This window comes from Protopterus annectens, chromosome 4.part0, assembly GCF_019279795.1.
Source record: "Protopterus annectens isolate FY-2018-M chromosome 4.part0, PAN1.0, whole genome shotgun sequence".
Lineage (NCBI taxonomy): Eukaryota > Metazoa > Chordata > Ceratodontiformes > Protopteridae > Protopterus > Protopterus annectens.
Window position 1 is genome coordinate 1,094,559,226 of NC_056733.1, and position 27,821 is coordinate 1,094,587,046.

General features: G+C 38.0%; 1 protein-coding gene across 2 annotated transcripts in view; it reads left to right on the forward strand.

Annotated features, from left to right (window-relative positions):
• The window catches only part of LOC122799768 (protocadherin beta-15-like), a 142,291-nt gene extending 114,855 nt beyond the window's left edge, over positions 1-27,436 (forward strand). For both annotated transcript variants that reach the window (XM_044069062.1, XM_044069061.1), the window contains exon 2: positions 25,957-27,436. In XM_044069062.1, coding sequence (XP_043924997.1) covers positions 25,957-25,989 — 33 coding nt within the window. In that variant the 3' untranslated portion in view covers positions 25,990-27,436. The remainder of the gene's footprint in view (positions 1-25,956) is intronic.
• The last annotated feature ends 385 nt before the right edge of the window (positions 27,437-27,821 follow it).

Consider the following 27,821-nt stretch of genomic DNA (forward strand, 5'->3'; position numbering starts at 1 on the left):
CACAGGTCACCCCTTATCAACCTGAAGGAGACAGAATATGACAGGACTTAAAATCTTTCCATGTAAGACTTGTTTTGTGAACCCTGTAATTTCTTGGTGAGAAACCTGTGTGATATCTCCAGTTTTTGCAGGTGTCTGGTGAGGTACTTACAAAAGGAAGCATTGTACTCAATTACTGGTCTGGTGAGGGCTGAGTATAATGGAATTATAACATCCTTAAATATAGATGCGATGCCTTTACTTATAAGATGTCAAATAGAAGGATTTCCTTACTACTGTGGAAACATGGTGGTCAAAGTTCAGATTGTTATCAACCTGAGTACCCAGATCACATACCACTGGGTCTACACTTAGGGTGGTGCTGTCTATAATGTAATTAGCAGGGATGTTAGCTTTCACAAAGGGAATAATAATGCATTTTTTGCATTTAGCTTTAATCCGTGGCTTTGTCACCAGTCATCTGTCTACGTTACTCTTGTCTCCAGTATATTAATATTATTGGGGGACTCAGTGTTTGCTCTCAGTTTACAATCATCAGCAAACTTGATCAGCCACAGGTTGTCCAACTTTGTCTGGACTTCTGAGAAATAAATTCCAAACAATAAGGAGCCCAGCACAGAGCCCTGTGGTACATCACTGGTCTTTTGCTGGAGCTAAAGTCACCCACTTAGTCAGTATGTGTCCTGTTGATGAGCCATTTGCCAACCCATCTGGTAATGTAGTGGTTAATTCCCAATTGGAAGAGTTTATCTATAATACCTGAGTGGGAGATTGTGTCAAATGCCTTGGCCTGGTCAAGAAAGGCAGCATGCACTGTCTTTTCCTTGTCCAAGGCCTTGGTGACTTTCTGGAAAAAGTCAACCATGTTTAACAGGCATGTTCTATTATGAATCTGAACTGGGTTAGGTCTAGAGTTTGGAGAGTACCTATGTCCTTGTTAATAAGATCCATAATGATTCTTTCTATGGACTTACAGATAAGTCTAGTCAATCTTATGGGCCTCTAATTCCCAGAGTTGTTTGATGGTCCCCCTTTGTGCAGAGGGATTACTGTTGCTTTCCTCCATTCCACCTGAACATAGCCAGTTTGCAGGCTGCAGTTAAACAGAGATCCAAGTGGATCTGCTAGGTCATGTTTAACGTTGTTTAAAAGGTAACCTGTGATGTTATCTTGTCCCATTAATGCTGTGTTTTTGGCCTTGGGGAGTGCCAAGATGACCTGCTCTCTTGAGATAATCCAGATCAAAGGAGGTCATTGTACCTCTATATTCCTCCCTTGTCAGGCCCATGATTGAATATAATGCTCCATTTGGGATGTATCTCACCCGGCACATGCAACAACTGGAAAGACCCCAGAAGTACCTCACCAAGAGGATCATAGGTCTCAAACATGTGCCTTATCCAGCTAGATTAAAGAAACTCCAGCTCTATTCAGTAGCATACCGCCTGCTCAGAGGTGATTTGTGCCTAACATATAGGGCCATGTCCAACCAGAAATTGATGGACATGCTCCATCTCAAAAAATCCAAATCCACCAGAACCACATGAGCTAAAGATTTCAACCTCTGCACAAATATGAATAGGACATGCTGGAGGGATAGATTCATAACACAGAGGTTACCCATACTCTGGAACAAAATCCCAGTTCATGTGAGACAGAGCCCTTCATTGGCACTGTTCAAGAAAAATCTCGATGCATGGATTGGAGATCGCAAGTTTACCCCGGGAGTCACCTCAGTGTCACTACTAGACAGAGGTATAGTTTACTAAATAATGGGGTCCTACATGTGTCACTACTAGAGAGGCGCAACTATATAGTATGGGGTGGCGTAAGCCACATCACTGTTGGCTAGGCTTATAAATGCCCTCGGGCAGATAGCCTAGTACACTACTATGAAACTATGAAACTTATGAATGGTGGCAGATATACTTTGAGGGATAACTGGAGGGGAGAGGGGGGTGAAGTTTGCTCCAAATCTGTCAGCTAGCAGATTGGCTGTTACCTCCAGTTGAGTATGGGTGGTGCCATCCACAACCAGTTCAGTGCATAGTTGGGTATTCACTTTTATATTTTGGATGTAGTTAAAGAATGCTTTGTGATTATCCATAGCTAGGGAATAAATTTTTGCTTCATGATTATCTTTGGAGGACTTGACAATATCTCTGATTTGTTACTTTCAGCTATAGAGGGATTTCTTCCTCTGCCGAGCCAGTCCCCACTTGTTCTTGGACATTAGTTTCTGTTGTTGTATAGCCTATTTATAGTAGGTGTCCACCAGGGTGGTTTGTTTTTTCGGCAAAATCTGTTTTTAATCTGGTCGGGTACAACCGATTCTATACAACTGCTTAAGTGGTTATACAGGGCATTGGTGTACACCTTTGCAAAGGAGTCCATGTTATCTGTGTTCAAGGGGGGATTTGAAACCTCTTACACCATCACTTAGTAGGAGGTAATTTGTCTCTGAAAAATTGTTAAACATTTTTGAGCTTGATAGGTATCTAGTCTTATAATTACTTCGAATGAGACTGATTTTTGGTTCGGTCTTACCAGGGATGACATCACACGGGGGGGGGGGAGCAATGTTCTTCCATGTTAGTGAGTAATATGTTCAGGACACTTGAGCCTGTTGTGAGTTTGCTGACTAGCTGTTCCAGAGCATTTGCATTGACAAAGTCCAAGAACCTCTGAGCCAGCATGTTTGTAGTCATGTATGTTTCCCTCAGAGTGGTAGGATAATTAAAATTGCCCATGAGTAGGGTGTTGGCTTGTATAAAAAGTGGCTCCAGTAAGTCTAGGTATGTGTTATGCTTTTCTTCTTTCATGGTGGGGGACCTATAGCTAGCTAGAATGTGGTATGGGGCTTTTCCTATAGTTAATTGGACATTGGGGAGCTCAAGAGAGACATATTGCTTGACCAGTCTTGAGGTGTACTTATCCTTAATGAAGATGGATACACCTCCTCCTTTGGTTCTTTCATGCTCAGTTTGTGGTCTGAATGTATGGAAGGCATTGTAGCCCTGCATGGCTGGGGTGCTTTCTGACCCTTTGAACCATGTTTTGGTGACTGTACGGAGACGTCAACATCTTCCAAAGTGAGGAATGCTTCCAGAGAGTGCAGTTTCTTGTTTAAACTCCTAGCATTAAGCAGCACTATGATCCTAATGTATGCCATTAGTGTGGTTTATGAATCTGACAGGGATTTGTGTGCCTCTCTGTTTCACGCAAAGCCCTGCATGGAGATTTCAAGATTTATGATCTGGCCCAAAATGTGCATAAGCATCTGCTTTGAAAGGAAAAAAACAATTCCCTGTACATATGCAGCTATTATAAGCTGTCTTAAATGGTTTCTGGTCAAAAGTGTGCATCATTTTGTTACCTTCCTCTTAAATGCCTTTATCCTGTCCAAGTTGTTCCATGAGTCTCCGGGATTGCACATAGTAGTCTAAATTATTTAACAGTTGTTCATAAGTAGGGATGACATCTTCCTGAAAATAATTTTCTTATATATACCCAAATCCCACCAGCTAATGTTTCCGCTTTACACCATAGTGCACTTTCCCTTATAGCTTCTCAAAATTAATCCCAGATCAATATCTACATAGTTTGTTACTCATGTTTTCCCTATTGTTGTGCACACCTTTCTAAAAGTTATCCTGTAATGGATCTGGATCTCTGCAGTCCTAGCTGCCTGGGTATTTATAGATATCAGTTCTGAAGTACTTTTCTGACATCAGTGGATGTAATAGACAGTATATTCCTCTCTAGAGAGACTGTTTAGTAGTGCTCAAGAGTTTGGAAGAGGGCAGGGGTGATTTTTGTTGAATATTTTTATCTGCAAACTGCATACAATGTTTATAATTAATTTTTGAAATGTATTTTACAGTAGCATTTGCTTTTCTGTATATAATTTCTTTCAGTGTGTTAATAATTACATTTAGTCTTAGAATTGTCACATGATGTTTGAGTGTCTTGACAGGTCTCACACACACACACACACACACACACACACACACACACACACACACACACACACACACACACACACACTAGTAGAAAACAATGGTTCCACAAATGAAATTAGAAATGCAACATCCCAATTACCCAAGTCACCATACACAAATGCCCAAAACAACAGATTGGTGACAAGGTACATTGTAAGTATTTTTGCAGGGTACCACTCACTGCACAACCTATGTAACGGACATAACCACCCTCGCCTCCAAACATATGCAGAAACACAGAGAAGGGGAGTCTCCCAAAACAAAGGAATTGCTGCTGATGTACACAGAAACAGCACCAACACTGATTTCCTATGAGAAACAATCACCTGCATTGATGCTTGCGGAATGTAACCTTGTCGACTTGTAGATATACCAACTACAATAGCTGAAGTCTGTATTATGTTGTTATACGTAGTCAAGTTTACGTTTAGATTCTAGAATTCATTCATTTCCATTTCGAGAACTTGCTTTTAAAACTGCTATCTGCTTCATTCAACAAATGTTTAACAAAAACAGAAAACTGCAAACGAAAGGCTTTGTCTGACATTGCCATACTGACAGGTTCTACCATTGTTTCAACAACTAAACTGCAGTTTTAATGAATTCATGTCATTTAAGCAAAGCCCAATTCATTGACACAATGAATGTCAAATGAGACATCAAAATCTCCAGCATGTAAAAAGCACATATCTCAAAATAGCCCATCTGTTTAAAAATATACAAACCTGCTAATCTGCCTTCCACACAGTTTATCAAACTGAGCCTGGATGGAGTACCATCTGGTCAAGTTCTAATAAGTGAAAAGGAACTCCACAATCATTGCACTCAATAATTAATTCTAGTGCAATTTCTAAGTGGGTATTTGAGGTGATTCCTTTCTTTTGGGTGGTTTCTCCCTTTGAGTTTCTACTAATGTGTAGTTGGCATATATAAGATTAGGAAATGGTAATGAGCCTGCCCCCAAATGAGGGATACAGGGGGATTGCCCTTTAAAATACACTTTTAATTTTGTTTTGTGTCCATTCAAGGTGACAAATAGTTTCTATTCCATTATAACCTCATCCTGATATAACTCAATTAGTCATAATGGAATCCACTTACCTAACCAATGTTATCAGCAAATACCAGAAATACATTTTTGCGTATAACCCACTCAGTTATGTACACTATCCAAGTGGTTGCACAACTGTAGGGCAGTCAGTGACACCACAAATATTATGTCACACAAACCGTGTTCTTTTTTATGTCAATCTCATTATTTTATGTTTCTTAATATGCTCTTGAGTAAAATGTTCATTTGCTTTTCCAGTGTTATTCTAGCAGATTATCCTCATCGGCTCCTTCCTTCCCACTTTTCCATGGGGTCCAGGTGACACATCAGCTGTCACCACCTCTCTTAGTTCACAGTCACTGTCCTCCCTTTTTCAACAGTCATATCCAAATGTCACAGGTTTTCTCCCACACAAGCTACCATCTCATGACCAGTCTCTCCCAAATCTGCTTCACAAAATCATCATCTCATTTTCTGCACATAATCTGTCCTTCTTGACCTTGCTGCAGTTGGGCTTACACTCTGATGTCCAGAATTCTTAATCTACCTATTCTCAGCCATTTAATCTAAATCACTTCAAGCTTCCTCAACTGCTATGCCTTCACTGACCAGTTTCTGTGTCATGCAGAAGCTCTGGTCACACCACTGTTGTACAAGTTACTATTCAGCTTCTTTGCCATTCATCTGTCACACAGTACTCCTAACATTTTGTGTCATTTGGCCTCTTGATTTCTGATTTTGTCTTTGACATTCTCATTCAGACTTTCCTTCTCCATAATCTCATCTCCCAGGTACTATAAATTAACCTGTTCAAATGACCCATTCTGTCTCAATCTTTAGCTTCTTCTGATTTATCCCATTTTTCTCCATGATCATTGTCTTGTCAGTTTCATTCTGTGTGTCGTCAGTTTTCATTCAATTTTCCTATCATTTCCTGAAATTACTGTTCAGAGTCTGCTTATAGTACCACATTAAGTACATACAGCATCATTGTTGACCTATCCCCTGAAACTAATTGCATATGTAGTCAGTTATCAGAATGGACAGGAGTGGGCTCAGAGATGAACCATGATGTACTGAAACTCGCACTGCGAAGTCTTCTGTGAGCCCAAGCCATATTTATACTTGTGATGTTGCATATGTAGTCAGTTATGAGAATGGACAGGAGTGGGCTCAGAGATGAACCATGATGTACTCAAACTCGCACTGCGAAGTCTTCTGTGAGCCCAAGCCATATTTATACTTGTGATGTTGGACCGATATCTGTCTGTCTATCTATCTATCTATCTATCTATCTATCTATCTATCATATAATCTGCAGTAATTCTACTAAAGTTTCAGGGACAGAATGAGTTGGTCTTGATAATGGGGCACCTGAATGCTAATACTGGGACAAACAGAGCAGGATATGAGGATTGTCTGGGTACAAAAGCTTGGAACAGCAGCAACAATGAATGAAAAGTCATCCTAGATTTCAAATTAGCATGAGTCTTTAACTGATTCTAATGACACACCCTTTATTGTTTTCAGAAGACTCTTTCCCCACAGTTTCTATACGTCTAGTCTATCCCTCCAGTAGTAGATTCTGGCTCACAGATCAAAGGATGTTTTGCATCATGCCTACTGAATACACTGGCTGTGTGTTTATGCCTCAAAAAAGTCAGCTCTCCCTAATGAACCTGGGAGCATTCCTCTCAAGTGTACCTCATTACGGGGAATGTACCTCATTTGGGGTCTTAAAAAGTTCATGTTCCTCAAAGTTCCTCGAAGTTCCACATTGAACGACTGTGTCACACATTGTGTTGGAATTTTTTTTAAGTGAAATCCATGGTAAATCAAAATGAATCATATGAATTCATTAAAATATCTTCTTTATAAGTAAAACCAGCATATTTTTCACCATCCTATGAGCTTCTTAATTGAAGCTGTTAGTAAGCCATTAATATGTGTTCTACATTTTGCCCATTTGCTCTATATTGTTAAGGCTAGTGTTCCTCATTTTGGAGATGGAAGGTTGAGAGCTATGCCTGGGAGTTTTGTCAATTGAGTGTGGACACAAATGTCATTTTACCTGTAGTCACTTAAATGGTCATCTTGCTAAGTAAATGATATGGCTTTAACTACTGCATACATCAAAGCCAAACTAGTCCCACTGCATGGTACTTTTTAATGTTATTGTCTTAGAATGCGAATAAACATGCTTAAATCAATAAATAAAGATACCCCAGACTCACAGTGAAAGAAAAATGATCATAGTTTTTCTGTAACCAGATAAATCAGTCTTCCACTTAAAACACCAGAATGCCAATTAACTGAATTATCAGATGTGCTCCAAGAACAAGATTTGATAGGAACACTAATCAGGCCATTCAACAGACTAATCAAGTGTAAACAGTTTCACTGAACTGCCAAGCTAGTCAACACTAAAAACTACCTGTTACTTTAAAGCCAACCTGTAGGATTAAACCTAGCCACTTAAACCTGAACATAACAGTGCAATACTCCACCCCTTCTTTAAGGTCCCATTTATGATAAAGGTGGCCAAAGACTGCCCATCTGATGGGGAATGACTCTGAATAATCCACACCCTGTCCCCTAGGCAGCCCCAAATTGTAGCCTTCTAAACTTACTTTTCCACCCAACATGACTAAGAAACACTTTGGGATAAGACAGGCCATTCCCTCCTGACTCTTACTGTGACCATATGTGTGTCAACAATATCCTAACCTGGCTACACTAACACACCTTCCTATAATTACAAAAATGAAGGGAGGGTGTGTTCTTTACTGAATTTTTCACATTTTAAAGATTCTGTAGCCCTTTCATCCACTCCCATGCCCTGCCTGACAACTGCTGCCTTTCTGTCATTTTAACAGCTCTGGGTGATACAGGCACACTATACATAGCAGATTAACTTCTCTGCACCTGATGATACCTCCTGTTTATGTTCTTACATATTGGGTTGATAGGATTGGCTGGTCACCAGAGCAGGATTTGGGATGATAGGAGGTGATGGGAAAGACACTTTTTTTTTTTTGTTAACTGGGAAAGTCCGACTTGGAACAAAGCCAATTTTCAGCAGAGGCCCGGGAAGAAATGCTCCAGATGCATGTCTTTGTAATGTGGGAGGAAACCAGAGCACCCGGAGGAAACCCACATTAACGCAGGGAGGACATGCAGACTCCACACAGAAGACACCCCAGCTGAGAATCGAACCGGAGAACGCTACCGCTGCACCACTGCGCCGTCCATTGGAAGTTAACTGAACATTGATCTGAATTGCTGTTTCAAGTAGTCTGGCAATTACTTAAGATTACATATATTATGTGATTAGGTTGGATTTTAGGTATAGCTATTTTGTTTTATTAACTAGCATAGTTTTTTGGTGTTTTACTTGTGCTAAAAGTGTAAAAACTTAAATCCAGCTGATGGTGTTCTCTGTGAAGCTCATATTGGTGGCAGCATACTGGCTGCAACAGACGTTTATCGGAGAAATCGCGATTCGCGAAAGCTAATATCTATTAGCTTTTACATGTGAATCGCATCAAAACTGGAACTGAAAAGAGAAACAATCGCCCGAAAATTCAACAGGAAATTTTCTATTTTATGTTGTACTTCTTGCTAAAGACGCCGGATATTGGTGATTTTGCCTTATTATGTGTCCGTGAGCTTTTCTACATTACGACAGTTATGTTGTTAGTTCCATAAATGCAAATATATCTGGATAATCTCGGTTCATTAAACAATGTGTTTGGTAGTTCATCTAAGTACAGTATGTAGTTTCCACCTCTTTCAAATCCGATTTTTTTAATCGTTGATTGCGAAAATGACGTAATAGCGCCAAGGCATCCCTAGAAGATTTAATGCAGTTGAGATTTTTGACGCATGATGGCGCTGTTTGCTCACATATTAATGAAGGTGCAAGTGTGGGTATTTTTAAGTTAATCAAAGCTATTCTAGCGCACCCCCAATACAGACTGCAGCACTCATCCACAGAAAACCTAGTCTATAAATGTAGTTGAACAAAGTTGCGCTTATGTGGAGGATAACAGCTGCTTTTTGTCTAGTGAATTAAAAAGAGGATATTCTATAAAAACAGTGTTAATTTCAAGGGGAGGGCGCGGTTTTCTACAATGGATTTCACTGACTCGTACAGACTTTTATCATCAGTGTGTATACTTGGGCGCCTAATGTTTCTCGTATTATACAGTACAACTGCATTAGCGGTTCGATACACTGTTTATGAAGAAGGAGAAAAGGGTTTCGTTGTTTCCAATATGGCTCAGGATTTAAGATTAGATCCTAAAATTATATCGAACCGCAGAGGGCGCATTGTTTGCGATGGAGACGCACAATACTTTCGAATAAATACAGAAAACGGCACGCTGCTAATAAATGAACACATTGATAGAGAAAGCATATGTAAGCAGAATGTACCCTGCGTTTTGAACTTCCAGCTTGTAATTGAAGATCCTTTACAGATATATGGGGCGGAGGTGGAAATTTTGGATATAAATGACAACCCGCCAAGGTTCCCCAAAACGGAGTATTATTTGGAAATACCTGAAACGACACTTCCAGGTACCCCGTTTCCTTTAGAGAATGCCCAAGATTTAGATGTGGGTAGTTATGCTATTCAAAGCTATCAGCTAAGCCCAAATGAACACTTTAGTCTGCATGTTTATAATGGAAGTGGTACCTTGAAGCGAGTTGAGCTTTTGCTAGTTAAGCAGCTGGACTATGAAAAAGCGCATTCATTTACTGTGCAACTAATTGCCTTGGATGGGGGCAATCCTCGGAAAACAGGATCAACTAATGTAAAGGTTGCGATCTTGGATAACAATGACAATCGGCCAAATTTCAATCAAGCTGTGTACAGAGTGAAACTTTTGGAAAACAGCGCCAAAGGTTCAGTGGTTGTTAGGGCTGAGGCCACCGATTTAGACGAAGGAACAAACAGCGAATTATTTTATTCCTTTGGTCACGTTTCAGACAGAATTAGTAGGATATTTAACATGAATGAAAGAACCGGAGAAATAATAGTCTCAGAATCCCTTGATTTTGAAAACGAGAACATTTATGAGATCGAAGTACAAGCTAAAGATGGGGGTGGATTAACTGGGCATTGCAAAGTAGTAGTGGAAATCACTGATGCGAATGATAACGCTCCCGAAGTAGTGATAACTTCTTTCACTAGTCCTATACCAGAAAATTCTCCACCTCAAACTGCAATTGCCCTCCTAAGTGTCCGAGATCAAGATTCTGGAGAAAATGGAAAGGTTCTGTGTTTCACTGATGACACACAGCCTTTTAAGTTACTTCCATCTGTGAAGAATTTTTACAAGCTGGTGACGGACAGGTTCCTTGACCGCGAAGAAATACCCGAGTACAACATCACAATTAGTGCAGTAGATTCTGGTTCCCCTCCATTATCTTCCACTGCTATTGTACATCTGAGTCTTTCTGATATAAACGACAACCCACCAGTTTTTAAGAGTTCATCGTACAAGTTCTATATTGCAGAGAACAACAACCCTGGTTCACTGATAGGTTCTGTAAATGCATTTGACATTGACTGTGAAAACAATGCTCGCATTCATTATTCTGTTATTGCAACACAAATCCAGAACTCCACCTTGTCTCATTTTATCTCGATTAATTCTGAAACTGGTGCTATATATGCAGTTAGGTCATTGGATTATGAACAGGTCAGCCATATTGATTTTCTCGTAATTGCCCAAGATGCTGGAACTCCCCCTCTTTCTGCTGCCACTACGGTTAATATATTCGTTTCAGATGAAAATGATAACTATCCTGTTGTTTTGCACCCTTTGCTAAATGTCAGTGCTTTTTCTGCTGAGATGGTACCTGTTACTGCAGAAGTTGGGTACGTTGTTACTAAAGTAATAGCTATCGATGCTGATGTCGGTCAGAATGCTTGGCTCTCCTTCCGGCTTCTTAAGGCAACGGACCCAAGCCTTTTTGAAATAAAACTGCAGTCAGGTGAAATAAGGACAACCAGACCTATCCAGAACAAAGACCTTAGTAAGCACACATTGCTGGTTGTGATACATGACAATGGCCAGCCACCACTGTCTTCAACAGCGACATTGAACGTATTAATAGCAGAGCGTTTTTCCGATGCCTATTTGAAGCAGACAGACTTGGAAATTCAAGAAGAGTCTGATACAAAGTTAAGGGTTTACTTAATAATTTCGTTGTCTTTTATTTCTGTGTTGTTTTTGGCCTCAGTAATAGTCATTTTAGTTGTTAAATTCATCAGATCTACTAATATCGAGAATCGTAGGGCAGTGGACTTGGACGTGGATGTTTCTCGTGCTGTGCCTTTTCTTGCAGGCACTTTAGGATCTTATAATCCTGGGAGATCTTCTGGGGGATTTTTATTTGATGATCCTTCAACAGAGTCAGACAACCGAGGAAAGCAAGTCTGCAAGTCAACCAATGAAGAACATTTTGTTGTAATGGGAAATCGTGACCGTCCACACTTGCTTGTCACAGAGCAGCAGGTGAGTAATATAATTTAGCCAACATATATTGTTCAGTATTAAAAATAAACTTTAAAATGTCACATTCCATATAATAACAAATCAGATTGAATTCCGGTGTCTTCTGCCGTTACAATATACATAATATTATTTATACTCCTGGTGTCCTTCCAAAGTATTCCTTTTAAAACCCTTTCAGTTATCTCATCCAGGCCGACATAAAGTGTAGGTTACTAGGCAGTCACCAAAGATACTAGCCATCAGTATGGGGAAGAAAAATGTGCAGTATGTATTTACCGAAATGCTCAACACTGTTTGACGCACTGGGATAAACTTATATCTTCGAGCAGGCTCTAGTCTCCTAAAATGTAGATTACATAAATGCAATAATTACTGTATAAGCTTGTGTGTTTATATCAGTATCCTTTACTGTAGTAATCCTATGTGTTTATGTGGATTTATGTATTTATTTAGAGCTTAACAAGTCAGAATCATTGCATCTGTATTTATAAGGAAACTCTGTTACTAATACCATAGGCAATGGGAAAATGCAAAAATAAAAGTCAGATGTCTTAAATGTATTTATTTATCACACACATCACTTTGACATCTTTAAACCCAGTGATTACATGCAAATAAACCATATGGTACAACTTTTAGTAAGGCCTATGATTATGAGCATCATGACAGCAGACTACCCACTGTGATCGTAGTTAATGTAAATGTATTCATGGCTATTATTCATATTTGTAACTGCTTTAGGTATGGCGTACTCAGCAGTTTAACATTCTCACAACTTTAGTTATTGCTGTGTTTTTCAAAGGTGCAAAGCAGGTACTTTCAAGTCATTAATTCTTCGGGAAAGTGTTTTTTGGCAATACTATAAACATCATCTAGCATTTCCTTATTTCTCTAAGTTGCCCAGCTTATTCTGGTAATGGAGACCTCTTCCATGCCTATGCTGTTTTTGAGCTTTTCTAGTTTTATTTATGTCATATTGTTGGCTTCCTTTTTAAACTTTCTTAATTATTTCCTGGACTGCAAATTTTCCAGTCAATCTACAATTGGGTTTATATCACACGGGATCACCCATTACCAGCAATTCAAAAAATAGAAGCGAGAAAACCAGATATAGTAGTCCATGAAACAAAAATAGCAATCAATTGAAATTGCTATACCCAGTGACTACAGTGTCTTACATATAGAGAGACAAAGTCCGAAAAGACCAGGATTTGTAGGCAGAAATGAAGGCAATGTGGAAGGATACCCAGACTGTTCCAATAGTGGTAAGAGCAAAAGTTCTTATTAAAAAGAATTTGCAGTCATACTTAGATACCCATCAACTTGTGTTATACTTCAGGCTGTCTCTAAGGACCATATGCAGGGTGTCCTTTTGTGGTTTGCATTCCTCATGAAGGACCAGACTGTATATTAATATTTTAGGTATCTTGCTTCTAAATCAATCCTTGAGATCACATTCTGCGTAGAAATTTGTATTAAAGCCACATCACGTAGCCTGAGAGTTACTAAACACCTCCACAGAGAAAAATGGATTGACATGATTCAAAAAGCAGGTAGGAATGATGTAAAGATCTTAAATAAGGTAGGTATGCTTTCAGATTGTTTGTATTTTATAGTGTACAGGCACAGCAATGTATACGATATGTGTAGTGTTACTGTGGATTATATATTAGTCTACCCAAGTCTGTTTCTTTACACACAAATTGTCTTTTTAACTGGCAATAATTTCCATGGGGATATTTTACTAGAAGAGTCAGTTGGAGATAAGTCATGCTCAGTTCTCCTGTAAATATCACAGATAGTTGGAAAATTTCAATAATGTCTTTCAAAAGGCAGTCGGTGTCTGAAACAGATCAGCCTGCAGACAAGCACAAAACTGATGCCTCAGTGTTCTCACTGATGCCCAATATTTTATATTCTGAATCTAATAGCATGAATTTTCCCTCAAGCATTATGTTTCCTTGGAAGAAAATTTGTGGTTCCCTTCTACTTTTTCTTAAATCAGAACAAGATACAAATGCACTTTCAAAACAGCTTTGCTTGGTTTTGTATTATGCTATATGAAAACAGACTTTCTAGAGCAAGTAAAGAAGTCAGGATGTTAATGAAACACTGGCATTTCAGGAAAACATCTCTGTAAGAAACAGTGACACAGGAGGAATGAGGTCCAGTCAATTTTATTTTTTAAGGGACAAGGCAAACGACAGAGCTTAGTATATAATCCAAGTCTTTTAGGAGACATTAAAATAAAATAGTTTATTGCAGGATGCTTTCCAGTTTTCATGTTGACATTGTCATTTATGCATACTTGTAAATGAAGGATTATATTTTCAGGCAGTATCTTATCAAAAGTTGTTTGAAAAGATCTACATTATCTGGCTACATCTGGTTTATTTGACCACCTATGTTTCTGCTGACTAAAATGTATGCACAAAACTAGGGCTCTGAAGCCTAATATTATAGAGAATTTATCTGAAATAAATATAAGAGCCACAGTGATGACCTGTTAACACAACTTCATTTCTGTGGCATAACAGGCAGCACACTTCCTTTGGTGCTGGAACACCAGAAGGCTGTGGTTTGCATTCCATCTCCAAGAGATTGGATTGCTGACACTGTAGTGTAGCACTGTTATTTATTTATTACAGTTTGATGACTGGGGTAATCCACTGGGCTTGGAAGAGTCTGTTTTCAGTAGATACCCGGGGAGAAAAGCTCCACAGGATGTACATAATTTTACAATAGTTATACAAAAGTAAATAAAGTAGTAGAACAGTGAAAAATACTGAGATATATACAATTTGTTAAAAAAGACATAACATTTCTAATCCTAGGTAATGAGTTACAAAAGTGAGATTCATGTAGTCTAAACATATTAAAAGTACAGGCATTTCAGATAAAAAAACATGCAAGTAAAACATTTATGTACAGATAAAAAAAACAAGTTTATTTTGGAAGTTAGAAATATGAGGAAAGGACAGAGAGAAGAAGGTCAGGTAGGAAAGGTAAAAAGGTGGTATAAAGTGAAGAAAGGGAGTGGGTTGTGGGGAAGTTTGAGATATAGGGTAGAATAGAAAGTAAAGGCAAAGGGTAAGAGAGCACATTGATAGAAGGTTGAGGTATATAGTGCATGGGAGATGGTGTTAAAGAGTTTATGTGGTAGGGGTGCAGGAACATTCCCACTTTAAAAAGAGGTGAGATTGGACAAGTTTGAGTGGCTCTGAGTATTTCAAAGGGTGGTAGGGAGAGAATTCCAGAGTTTAGCAAGGGAGCAGGATATTGGTATGTGGCCAGGGGGTCAACAGGGCTTATATATGTTTAGAAGATTGTGATTTTCTGATCTTAGAGAGTGGTTGGGAATGTAGAGGGTTAAAGAGGTGGACAGAGAAGGACAACTAGAAGGTTTGAATATGAGCTTGTGAGCAGTACTAAGTCTAAGAAGTTTGAGGTAGTTAGGAAGTTCAAGCCATTTCAGGGAGGGGAGAGAGAGAGAGACAGTGATGTGATGTGATGAGTTTCTGGCAAATTTTGGAGATTTTATTGTAACGGGCTTCCAACTTGACCTGTAAGGTCTAGGGGGGACCACTAGGTGGGTCGCAGCACTCCTGAGTATGTCATCCTTTGGATGAAACATTAAACTGAGGTGCCATCTACCTTAGCTGTTGGCATCTCAAGTGGATTTAAAAGATCCCACTTACATATCAAAAATAGTAGGGGAAGTTCCCTGATTCCATGGCCAAATTTCCACTGGTAGTAGAAATACCACCTTCGTTCTCCCCTGAAAAGAGGCCACTAGCCTAGTGGGACTAACCTGATTAACAAAGAAGAAATAAAGGAAAAATAAAAACAAAATCAGGTTGCAACATTTATTTATAAAAACTGAAATACTTATAAATTAGGGAATGATTTAAGTATTTCAGAACATTATAGGATAGTTACAAAAACACCACCATCAACAATAATAAAATCTCTCCCTGTCAGAATTAAATTATAGCCTATCTAAAAATAAATATAATTATTGAATAATGGCTGGAGAATGCATACGTATGTATATTCTTATGTAAACACTGACACATCTTGATTTTGGAGAAAATGATAACCTATCTAAAAATAAATATAATTTATGAATAATGGCTAGAGAATGCATAAGTATGTATATTCTTATGTAAACACTGACGCATCTTGATTTTGGAGAAATTACATACTGGTACATTTGAAATGTATACGAATGCCAAATGTATCTGTTTAGAACAGTTATTTAGTTGAACTTAATATTAGTCTGAATGTATTTATTGTGTCATTTTAAAATGTAAAGATAAATATTAATTAGTTGTCAGAATGCAAACTTTTCAGTTTAGTATGTATATTTAGTTCTAATCAGTATGTATATTTAGTTCTAATTAGTTATCTGTAACTATGTGACTGTTTTCTGTATTTGAAGATGAAGATGTATTATGTGTTGGGCAATGGTATGAAGAATAAAATTATATTGAAATCTTGCATTAGTTTTATAGGGATATTTCTGGGCTTAAAAAACAAGGTTGGATTAACAGATATGTTATGCAGTGTGTGTGTGTGTGTGTGTCAGTAGTCTGCAGGAAAAACTACAGATGAGAGGCCAATACATTGTACTTAATAACTAGAATAGATTAGCAGATGACATATGGTTTTGTATAACATAGAGAGGGTCTAATACAGGTGCTTGTGTGCTAGTATGTCACATCTCTCGCTCTACTCTCACCTGTCCGATCTTCCACTTGTACGTAGCCCTCCCCAAACATGACAATACAATTGTGTCATCCTACTCTAACCTAAACTCTAACACTAAAACTCCCACCTAGTTCAAAGTTTGTCTCACTTCTTTACCCTAAACTTCCACTCCTCCTCTCTAACCCTAAAGTCTCTGATAGCTCAGTAAATCTAAAACTCTGATTACTCCCCAAACATAAATTCTTTGATCACTACTTAAAACATTCCTTCCGGCTCCTTAAATCTGAAACTCCACTCCCACTCCCTAAACTTCCCCTTTCCCAATCCCTAAGCTTGAAATCCTCTTCACAGCTGATTACCTAAACTCATATTCAAATTCGAGCATGAACATCTGCCTACCTGAGCTACAAGGCACTTGAGTATCTGGTTTAAGATATACAATTGTAAGTATAGTACCATATTTCTAGTGAGTGTATTAGATGGAATCCAGACAGCACAACTGAAAGCCTTGCTATACTAGATGTGATGATAAACATTCACATATCCTGCAAAACCACTGTAATGTAAGGAGACTGGGCACCCCCTGTCAATATGACCATGAGCAGGGGAGCTATCCTGCAGCATACACCTGTACACAATGTTGCAGGGTGGATCAGTGATGCTACGAACATGGGATGATGTGCAGCAGCATAGCCAGAACTATTCATGCTGCAGATGTACTGTAACTCGCATCTGCCTCTGCTGATGCCATAGCACTCAGCCAAGCAATTCAGAAAGACATAATAGTTATCGTTCTATTATTGAGGTTAGGAAAGGGTACTGTATTACATATTTTGTGTCATGTGACATTTTCAAACCCAGTCAACACCCTCTCTTCCCTCATTCCTCTACAGTATATCATGTAATGACAAAGAGCAATAATATACTATGCATAGTTCTTACCTTTTAAATATGATCTACTGATATTTCAAAATGCATTTTACTAATTGCTATTTGTGTGCATTGTGTGCTTTTAGGTCACCAGTCCAGTCATAGGATGGAAAGTTGGCAAGACAGTGTTTTTGGTCCCTTATCGGTTTTGATAATAAGATGCAAACCAATGATGGTGTGCAAGAATGGGCAACAAGGCTAACAATGGAACATAGGTTTTAAGCTGGTGCTTCTAAACTCTGCATGCCAGCACTTTAGAGTCTATGTTGTGCTCCCCATTTATCATTTGCATTCAGTTCAGATTTAAGTGAATCCTGATCAGGCATTGTGGTTTATTAAGCTGGTTTGACTATGGGTGTTTGTTACCCAATTTAAAGGGGCATAGAGGACAAAGCACATTCATTATATGAAGAATTTAGGGGGCTTGCCCTCTATTTCATTCATGGTTCTAGGTTAGTGCCCTTTCAATGAAAACAAGCTTGTCCAGTTGGGTTTCTTGTAAAAAATATCAAAATTGTGTAAAACCTTTTTAGTGAAAGATGCTTGAGTAAACAGGGTTTGCACAAACGAAAATGAATTTAATTTACCATATTTGTTCCAGAAAGACATATTACTACATATGGGCTACAACAGTGCACCATGTTGGGACCCATGCTTGTATGTGTGCAAGTGTGTTTATGCAAGTGTGTGCATGCACTTCATTAGATGCTCAAGTATCTAGTGCAAGAACAACTGCTCATCAATCCCACCCCATTTGTGATTTATCTTTTCAAGGTACTGCACTGTATAGTCACAAAGCAACAAAACTCACTGAATCCCTTGTTTTGATGCAGTTTTACACAACATTTGCATTGTCAGTGATACCTAGCTGGTTTGCAGTAGGCATCCTTGGTACACCATGTGTCACTGCAGGCTTATGATTGTTTCTCATGATTATGCAGTTGTCAGTCCATGGTCTAGTTGCCCTTCACTCTACAGCATTCAGTATGAGGATATTTGCAAATGCAACTGACTAATTTTACATTTGTGTTCTTTATTTACAGCATTCAGTATGAGGATATTTGCAGATGCAACTGACTAATTTTACATTTGTATTCTAACTTATATAGTATAAATCTGAGTGTGAACTCATTTAAACAGCTGGATTTCTTATGAGCTTATGATGTCACTTGTAGGGAGACTTTCAGACTTGGCTGTTTAGTTGTATGCACACACCCTGAAGAAACGTTTAATGAAACAAGTTGCAATTTTTGTTCATTCAAAGCTGAAAGCAAAATGTAACATCGCATGGGTTGTGTTTCCCCTGATACCAGTGGGTACATAACAATTAAGCTTACTGTGTAGTCTTTTAGGATGTCCTAAAGGATCATATTGAGGATCTCCCTTTGTAGATAGTAGTTCTCTTCAAGGACCAGAATATGCTTTAGAAATGTAGGTATCATCTCTAAGACAGACATGAAAATCTGCAATACTGCAGTAATGTGCACTAAAGGCTTACATAGTAGAGTTCTGTGGGTCTATGTCATATTGTCAAATGCACTAAATGTCGAACACCTCAAACAATTTTTGTCAAAGTCTTCTATCTGTTGAACAGTCATTTTAGTGAACTTTTCCCCATGGTAAGTAACGAGTGGGCCATTATCAGGTTCATAGTTTAGTACTTGGCTAACTGCCCTTGCGAGCCATTGAAAGCCTAGCCAATTATCCCTTGTGAGACTCAAACCATGCACCTTGTGTTTGTAAGGCAAACACCTTAACCATTAGGCCACTCTCTCAACCCAAAGATCACAAACAGTGCAGCAACACCCCCTCCTTATACTGCACTGCAGTGTCAGGAATCTATTTTCACAGTGCGGGAGTAGAACCCATAGCCTTCTGCACCAAAGGTGAGTATGCTACCTGTTGTGCTAGGACTTTACCATTTTCCCCACTGTAGGGCAATCTCAGAGTTGGTATATTTAGTTAGGGTATTGTGGGGGCACAGCCCCCCATAGGGTGGGTTTTAAATAATGCTGTTTTTGTTGTGGTCAATATGTTGGCCAACTTGTTACTTACAGTAGGGAAAAAGTTTTGCTGAAACAGTCATTCGACTGATGAAGATTTGACAAATAAGGTTCAACAAAGAGGTGTTCAGCATTTAGTGCATTCTACAATGTGATATGGACCCAAGTTCTGAAGGTTGTATACAAGATAGGGCACAGTCCTGAGGAATCTATCCTTATGTATAGCTTACAAGCTGGGGATGGCAGATAATGCCTTACCATTTAAGTGGATTGCAGCCTGTGTAAAAATCTGACAATGCAAATTGTTTACATCAAACCTTATTTCCTGGTGATAGTCTTAAGGAGGGGAAATTTATTCTCTAGCTGTCAGACGGGAGAGATGTACATTTTTTTATTCACTGACAAATACCAAGTCAGGAATATAGTGAAGCTTAGCTTACCAAGTCAGGAATATAATGAAGTTTAGCTTATATATTATTTTCTTTATTTGTTTTAGACTGTCTTTCATGTTGTTTTAAATATTTCCTGTAATTTGAACTCTGTCACCGTGAATATATATGTAGGGTTGTCTTGTTTGTTTTTCTATTATTTATTATTAAATATATTTAAAACCTTTCATTGTGGCTGATCTTTGTAGAGATATTTAAGGTTTGATAGTATTTGCACATTTATTTGGTGACACTGTGTGGGCCACTCCTATTAGCCTTGCTCATGGTCAAATTACCATTTATATTAATATTAATATTACTCAGTAAAATCGGACACGCTTTGTTAAGGGCCTTAAAGTAGCTGGCGAGGGGTTCTTGTACATATTCATTTTTGGCATTTAAAAGGTAATATTCAGGAATGTTTGAGGCTGTATAAATGTATAGATTGACTATTGTTAGCTGAAATGTCTCAGAGGTTTCCTTCATGACCAAAATGTTATCTACTGAATACTTAAAAATGGCTTTTTTATATAAAGTATTTCTTGGAAGATTAATTTTACTTCCTTTCTTCTAATTAATACAGAAAGAGGAAAGCAGTCTTTTTAAGCCCATTTTAATGCATTTCATGTGTTCTGCTAAGTCTAAACAAGGATTCTGGAAGCAAAATCAAGGTGGCAGTGGTCTGTGTATGTAAGAGATTAATTTGCTTTAAAGGACCAATTAAACACATTTGTATTCTTGAATGTATTCAATCAGAAAAATACACATTAAAGAAACTCTTAAAAGCATTACTAAACTCTGTGCTCACCAAATTGGAAACACAAACCAGTTACACCCCATCCAAGGCTGACTTGATATGCTATAATAAGATTATATGCAGTTAAAGTGCATTACAAAGGAAAATAATACAAAAGTGATAAATAGTCAACCACACATTTACCTTGCCATATGTAACAACATCTATGATAGCTAATAATGCATGTCAGAATGATAACTCAGGAAATGAAGCTCAGTATTGTGTTTTATTGCAACTTATCCTGGCCAAGGGAGGGAAGAGGTCTTGCCATCAATATGTGGAAGACTTTCCCAGCTAAGAGAATAAAGATGCCTAAGGAGTAATTTACATGTGAAAGAACATGCCATTTAAAGATCTACTCATTTACCATTCATACTAGTTGGCATATGCTAAGGTTGTGAGGGGAAAGTAAAAAACAGTGATAGGAGGAGGAAAAGGATAGCAAGTATATGAGGGAGAAAAATAATGTTAGGAAAAAAGGGAAATAACAGCCTTCTCAACCCGAGTGTATGATAATGGTAGATTCTGAACATAGAACCATATTGTGTTATTCAGGGAAGAAAAGCAGTACAGAGCAAAGGATGAATATGATAAAACATTCACTCCTTTTTTTTGTGTATGAGGTGAGCATGATACATTATAATAGTTGATCTTAGCTGAAAGGCCAAGAAGTGATAAAATATGGAAGAGAGTACCAAGGAGAAAAAGTGGTAGTGGAGGAACAAAAATATTAATTATACAATGACTGCCCATTAATATTCAAAAACAGGCATGCTGATTGGCCAGCTCAACCAGCATGCCTGTTGTAAATCTGAGAATATACCAACAGGAAAAGGTCTGGTCACCCACAATTCTGTCCATTAGTATATCTCATAATTTTTTTACTTTTCTTTTTCTTAAACCAAAAAAGAAAACGGAAGACCTGAAACAAATGAGGGAGATGGTGCAGACAAAAATAAGAGGATAATCAGGTATGTTCTGCAAAACTAAAGAAACTTACATGATTGTCCTGGCTGTCCCAAACATAAAATGTCCCCTGGTTTCTTTCTTTTATTCTCAATAAATTAAAGAAAGAAAAAAAAAAGCAATGGAGATCTTCCTTTCTCCGTTGCTACCTTTGCACAGCAGAGATAATTATAAGCATGGTAACACAAGTCCTATATGCATGCACAGTGCATCAAAAAAAGCTCCAGGATACTGGAAAAATGCAGTAGGACAGCACAGAGGCATTATACAAAGAAATTTTCTTAAATAATGTCATTGTATAATATTTATTTATTTTACATTTGTCTACCGTGAAAGTCAGACTGGATATATGTCCATTTTCAGCAGAGGCCCGGGGAGAAAAGCTCCAGAAAGCAGAGTACAAATAACATTGGGAACAATAGAAACATTTAGAGATAAGTATGATATGCAGATTTTACTAGGGTTACAAACATAGATAAAACATAGACAACATCAAAATCATGCGGCTTCAATTTCAGACAGTAATACACACAGTTATGGGCTAAGTCCCTTCAAGAATTCATACACTTATTAGAGTATATGATTGAAATGCTTATGGAGATTTTGCAGGAACAGCGGGTGGTGATTAGTCGGGGGTTTAAGCAGGGACACTGCCAATGCTGTTGGAAGTGTAGTTTGAGGCTTTTTTTGAACTGAGTTAAGGAGGATTGGTAAGTTCAGCAGGTAGCATATTCCAGGTTTTGCCTACTTTATGCTCTTGTTTGTACCAGCAGTTTGTCAGCAGAGTGTAGTGACCTAAGGATGTTGCATGGTTTGATGATCTTATTTAGTGCTGGTGTTTTTTCGGGTTGATATAGTATTTTGTGGATTATTATAAGTTGGTTGTATCTGAGAAGACTGGGCCACTCCAGTCATCCTAACTGAGTTAGGTTGATATAATGTTGGGTCCTAGAGGTAGCACCTGTAGCAAATCTAGCAATATGGTTGTAACAACTAGCAAGTTTGGTAAGGGTGGCTTGGTTCAGGTTAGTGAAGAGGCAGGAGGCATAGAGGAGGGTAGACAGTAGGTGGGACCGAGCGATAGTGGTTCTTGCAAAAGGAGTGAGGAAGGGTTTGATCCTGTATAGGGAGCTCAGTTTTTTGTTGACAGATTTGATGGTTTGATTGACATGGATATCATATTTTAGGGTGTTATCAACTGTGATGCCCAGGAGTTTTGTGTGAGTATCTGGGGATATAATAGTGCCATTGTTGGAACTTATAGTAAAGAATGGTGAGGAGGATTTGCAGGTGGGGGAAAAGATGAGCAACTTAGTTTTGTTGGGGTTTAATAGGATCTGATGGCTTGCAAACCATTTTTCTACAACATTGAAAGTATTCTGGGTTAGGGCCATAAGCTCAGTTGAGGAGGTGGTACATATTAAAGTAGAGTCGTCCACGTATTGGATGCAGGTGGCCTTGGGAGTGATGGTGGGCAGGTCATTGACAAAGACTGAGAAGAGTAGTGGGTATGGAGCCTTGGGGGACTCCTAGAGTAATGGGTAGATGCGTGGATACGGTATTCTGCCATAAAACTGCTTGTTGTCTAACAGACAGGTAAGATTGGAACCGTTTAATAAAGCTACTATTCAGTGACAGTTCCTTCAGGGTATGGAGAAGCAGTTGGTGATTGACCATATCAAAAGCCTTAGAGAGATCTAGGAAGAGAGCTGAGGTAAGTTTGTTATTGTTTCGGTTGATGTTGATAGAGTTAGAGAAGGATAGGAGGGCAGATGTGGTGCTGTGGTGTGGCCTAAAACCATGCTGAGAGTTGGCCAGTACTTTATTTTGGGTAAGATAGTGCATTAATTGGTTGTGGATGCACTTTTCCATAATTTTGGCTAGTGGTGATAGTATGGCTATTGGTCGGAAGTTTGAGAGGTCTAAAGAATTCCCTCCTTTATGAAGGAGAATGACATGGGAAACCTTCCAGAGAGAGGGGATAGTGGCTTCAGTCAAGGTGCAGTGTATTATGATCAAGACAGGGTATGCAATGGCATCTGCCCCTTTTTGTAAATATTCTGGTGGGAGGAGATCAGCTGCCAGGGTAGTGGGCTTCCATTTGTTAATTAGAGATCGGATGGTTGATGTAGATACAGGTTGGAAGGCAAAAGGGAGTGGGGTAGTGGTTGTGGAGGATTTTTGAAAGGAGCTGGTGGGAGGTAGTTGGGCTAGCTAGTGATTGGATGGTTTTGGTAAAAAAATTGTTAATGATGTTAGCAGTTTCCTCCAGAGTTTTAAGGTCACAAGTTGAGTCGGTGGGGGTGGAGGTTTGGCCAGGATGGAACAGTTTGTTTATGCCCGCCCAAAATTTTTGAGGTTTGTTCTAGTGTTTTTGCTGAAGGTGTTGATAGAAGTTTTTTTTGTCTAACTATGTGGCTTTCTTGGTATCATTCCCTAGTTGTCGGAATTTAATATGGTCAAGTGGGTCTTTGGAGGTGCATCAATTGTCCTATGGTTTATTTCTTGCTATGATTTTGGTTTTAGTTACTTTAGAGACCCAGGGGGCGGTCTTAGTTTTGGCTCTGAGGGTATGGATAGGAGCATGGGAATCTAGAATGGAGAGGAATTTAGAATTAAAATAGTCTACAGCATCATCTAGTGGAAGTTCTTTAAGTATGGCCCAATTGCATGCTCTGAGTTCATTCTGAAAGTCAGTGGAGTTAAAGTTCTTTTTGTTTCTGATAGATTTATATAGACCTTGGTGGTGGTTATCTACTTTATGCTTACAATGTACGTGAGTAGGTGGTCACTTATATCATCTTGGAGGGTACCCATGTTATACAGGTCTGGGTGATTGTTGATAAGAATCCAGTCCAGGATACTGCCTTTGTAGTTGGATTTGTTTATTCTGGTGGGTGAGGATACAAGTTGGGTATAGCCATGAAGGTTTATATGAGTGGTGGGACATTCAGAGGAACAATTGTTCCAGTTAATATTAATGTCTCCTAACACCATAGTTTCTTGGGGGTATGAGTTGAAAAGCCATTGGAGGAAGTCTTCTAGGGTATTTGCATTGTTGCCTGGGGGTATATAAATGCAGGCAATGAATATAGATTTACTTTTGTTAAGCTGTCGTTTGCTAACTAGGGCTTCTGCATTATTGAACAAGGGGGGTTGTTGTGGGGCTAGTGTGACATCTATTGTGTTTTTAAACAGAACTGCTACTCCACCTTTCCTGGTGTTTCAGTCTAGTCTAAGTATGTTGTACCCTGGTGGGATAGCCTCCTCATTTTTAGTTCCTGGTTTTAGCCAGGTTTCTGTAAGACATAGCACATCAGGTGAGTAGGTGTCTAGAAGGCATGAAGATTATGGACCTTGTTAATACTCCTGATGTTTAGGTGACATAGGTGAAATGATAGTAATAACCCATGGCTGGGTGTGGGCAATGATGGATTTACCCATGGTTGGCTTTGTTTGGTCACTCGGGCTTTGCCCTCATGAACAAACCACACCAACCGTGGGTAAATACAGCATTCCCCACAACCCAGCTGTGGGTTATTGCTTAAACATATTACCATATAAAGACTCCTTCAGTAAAAAAATTCATAAAACTATTCCATTTGCAATCAGCTATTGTGTTGTTGACATTTGTTTGCACTATTTGTTCAAATTGTGTCTGTTGGTAGTCAGGTCTATCCCTGGAGTATTCCTGTCATTGTCTGTGGTCACATTCACCATTAAATCATGAGAACAAATGCATTGGTGTTAAGACAGTGTGGTAAAAATATTTTGGTTTCATTTTATAACATTTTCTCAAGCAGTGCATTGAAATATATAGTTTCATCTCATGTAGACATGCTGTATAACATTCAAATGTTTTACTAAATCATGTTGAAAGTATTATCAGTAATTCTTTAGATAACTACTTCAGAAATTATTACATAATATAGTAAAGTTGGTGACATTGTTCATTTAAATCTTTAATGGTAATATTCTCTGCTTGTGCTATTTAAGTATTAGAGCTTCCTGATTATCCCAGATGTCTGAATTTCATATGTTATATTTGCATCTTTTGGGACAGGACCAGTAAGTAATTGCAAGACTAGATGTTGTTAAATTTATAAGTTATGCCGTATGCAATCTGAAAAGGGGGTCATACACTTGACTGGGTAACATGAACTAAATGTCATGATTAAACTCAAGTAACTATCTCTGAAGGTCAGATAACATATTTACACTTAATGCAAAGCTGTAAAACAATTTTTCCAGGTACAAATGAGACTTTAAAGGGTTATAAAATGCAGATGATGCAGCACAGGGAAAAATCTGTAAAGCATTGCCTAACAACTTTTGTAATGCCATTATGTGAAGTGTCACATTTTATGCTTGCTTGAAGATTCCATATGCTTATTGGAGTTTATACTAATATAATTATACAAGTAGAATTTACAATTAACTGAACAGAATAAAAATTGTTTTCAGTTTGACTATGTTTTGCCTGTTGTGAGTTTGTTTTCTGCTTGTGTTTTACCTATGCTAAAACTGCAGTGCTTCTCTTTCAGCCTTGGTCCTGGATGAATGCAGAACATCTGTGAAATAAATCAACTCTGTAAAACTGGGAATGTACAAGGAAGATGGCTACATATGAATGAAAGCAATGAATGACTTTCCTGTAGTGTGACAAAAGAATATCAGAAGAGAAAGAGACTACAAGACACATCAGTCTGTGTTTGCTGGTATTGAGCTGATGATGTGATTCCTCTGCTGTTATTTAGTATCGGTTTGTTTCTGACTGTGACGTACATCGTCATCTTGAAAGTTTGCCAAACCACCTCAGTACATCTGCAAAAAACTACTTATTCATAGCTTCAAACTGCCTTCTGTCTAATTATGTTCTGAATGACAGTAATGAACTCTTGTGTATGCCATCATATAAATCAAAAGTAATGTGACATTTGACCACTTCCTTACATCAAGTATGATAACAGCTATTCACCAACTAAAAATGTGTTTATATTAAATACTTTCCATTCATAGATGGCTTGCATTCTAAACTTTTGTATAGGTAAGACACAATGGGTGTGATTCTTTTTTTTTTTTTAATTTCCTTGAATGCTTAATCTTGTTGTTTGAATGTAAGCAATTATGCCTGCCAATTAGGTATTTTGTTTTGGTAAATTTTTGTGGGGATTTTTTGTGTTTATTACTCAAAGATGGAACATTGTTTTTATATTTGTGTGTTTTCATATGCAGTTCTCTGTACTTTGTAGATGAAACCTCCCAAGAATTGACTGGTATTGTAATGGTTAATTGATTTGTACAGTTTGAAATGGCTATCAACCAGACATCACTGAGTACAAAATGACATACCATACTGAAAGCACCTATCTTGTGGCAATTTACTGTATACATTTATTACAAACTGGAGCAAAAATGTACCTCACTCAGAAAGCTTTAAAACTGTGTTAAGATGGCTACTGCTTGTCTTCCTTCAAGAGATTTCCAAATGGTTATATTGACACTGGAAGTGGACAGAGCTGCCACAAATCATGCACAGCTACTAAAACAAAGATTGTTCAAAAATGTGAAATACTTCTGTGGATTCCTAATGTTGTTAAAGTCTAAAATTTTCATACAAAATGTGTAATGCAGTAGTATAGTCCCATTAATAATCATATATTCCTATAAAAGATATAATATGCATATTACAAGCATTTGTATGTTATGAGTAGTCCTAGATGATACATTATTTTTTAGAATATGTATGAATGTATTCTTAGCAAAAGAATACACTACACATCATAAAACTGCAAAACATTTCTAATTTTTGGACATGCACAACTGCAAGAAAATCACCAGTACTTACTCATTATAAAACCAAGTTGTCCACTGACTTGGGAATTCATATTTCTGTATATATTTAATAGGGAAACAAAACCAATTGTAACTATGCTTGAAGAGCCATGTACCTTAGTCAAAATATCTGCCAATGTGTAGTCTTCAAAAGATGTATAATAAATGCAGTGAATGATTATATGTTAACCGATCAATAGAACGTTCAATGAAATCCATTCTAAGATCAGTAAGCATCAAAGGCCACATCAAACTCTGAGATGGTGTAAGAGTATTTAAAAAAAGGGACACTTCCTACCCCACTAATACATGTTCTCACCATTTAACATGGATTGACAAGGAAAGGAGTGTTTACCCACATTTTATAAACTGTTTGCAGTCAATAATGTGATAGTCAACATTTTGGAGGCATTCCATATATGTATCCATTTTTCCCACCAAAAAATATATGCTGTGCATGTGTATGTATATATCTGTGTGTGTGTGTGTGTGTGTGTGTATATGTGTATATATATATATATATATATATATATATATATATATATATATATAAATGTGTGTGTGTGTGTGTGTG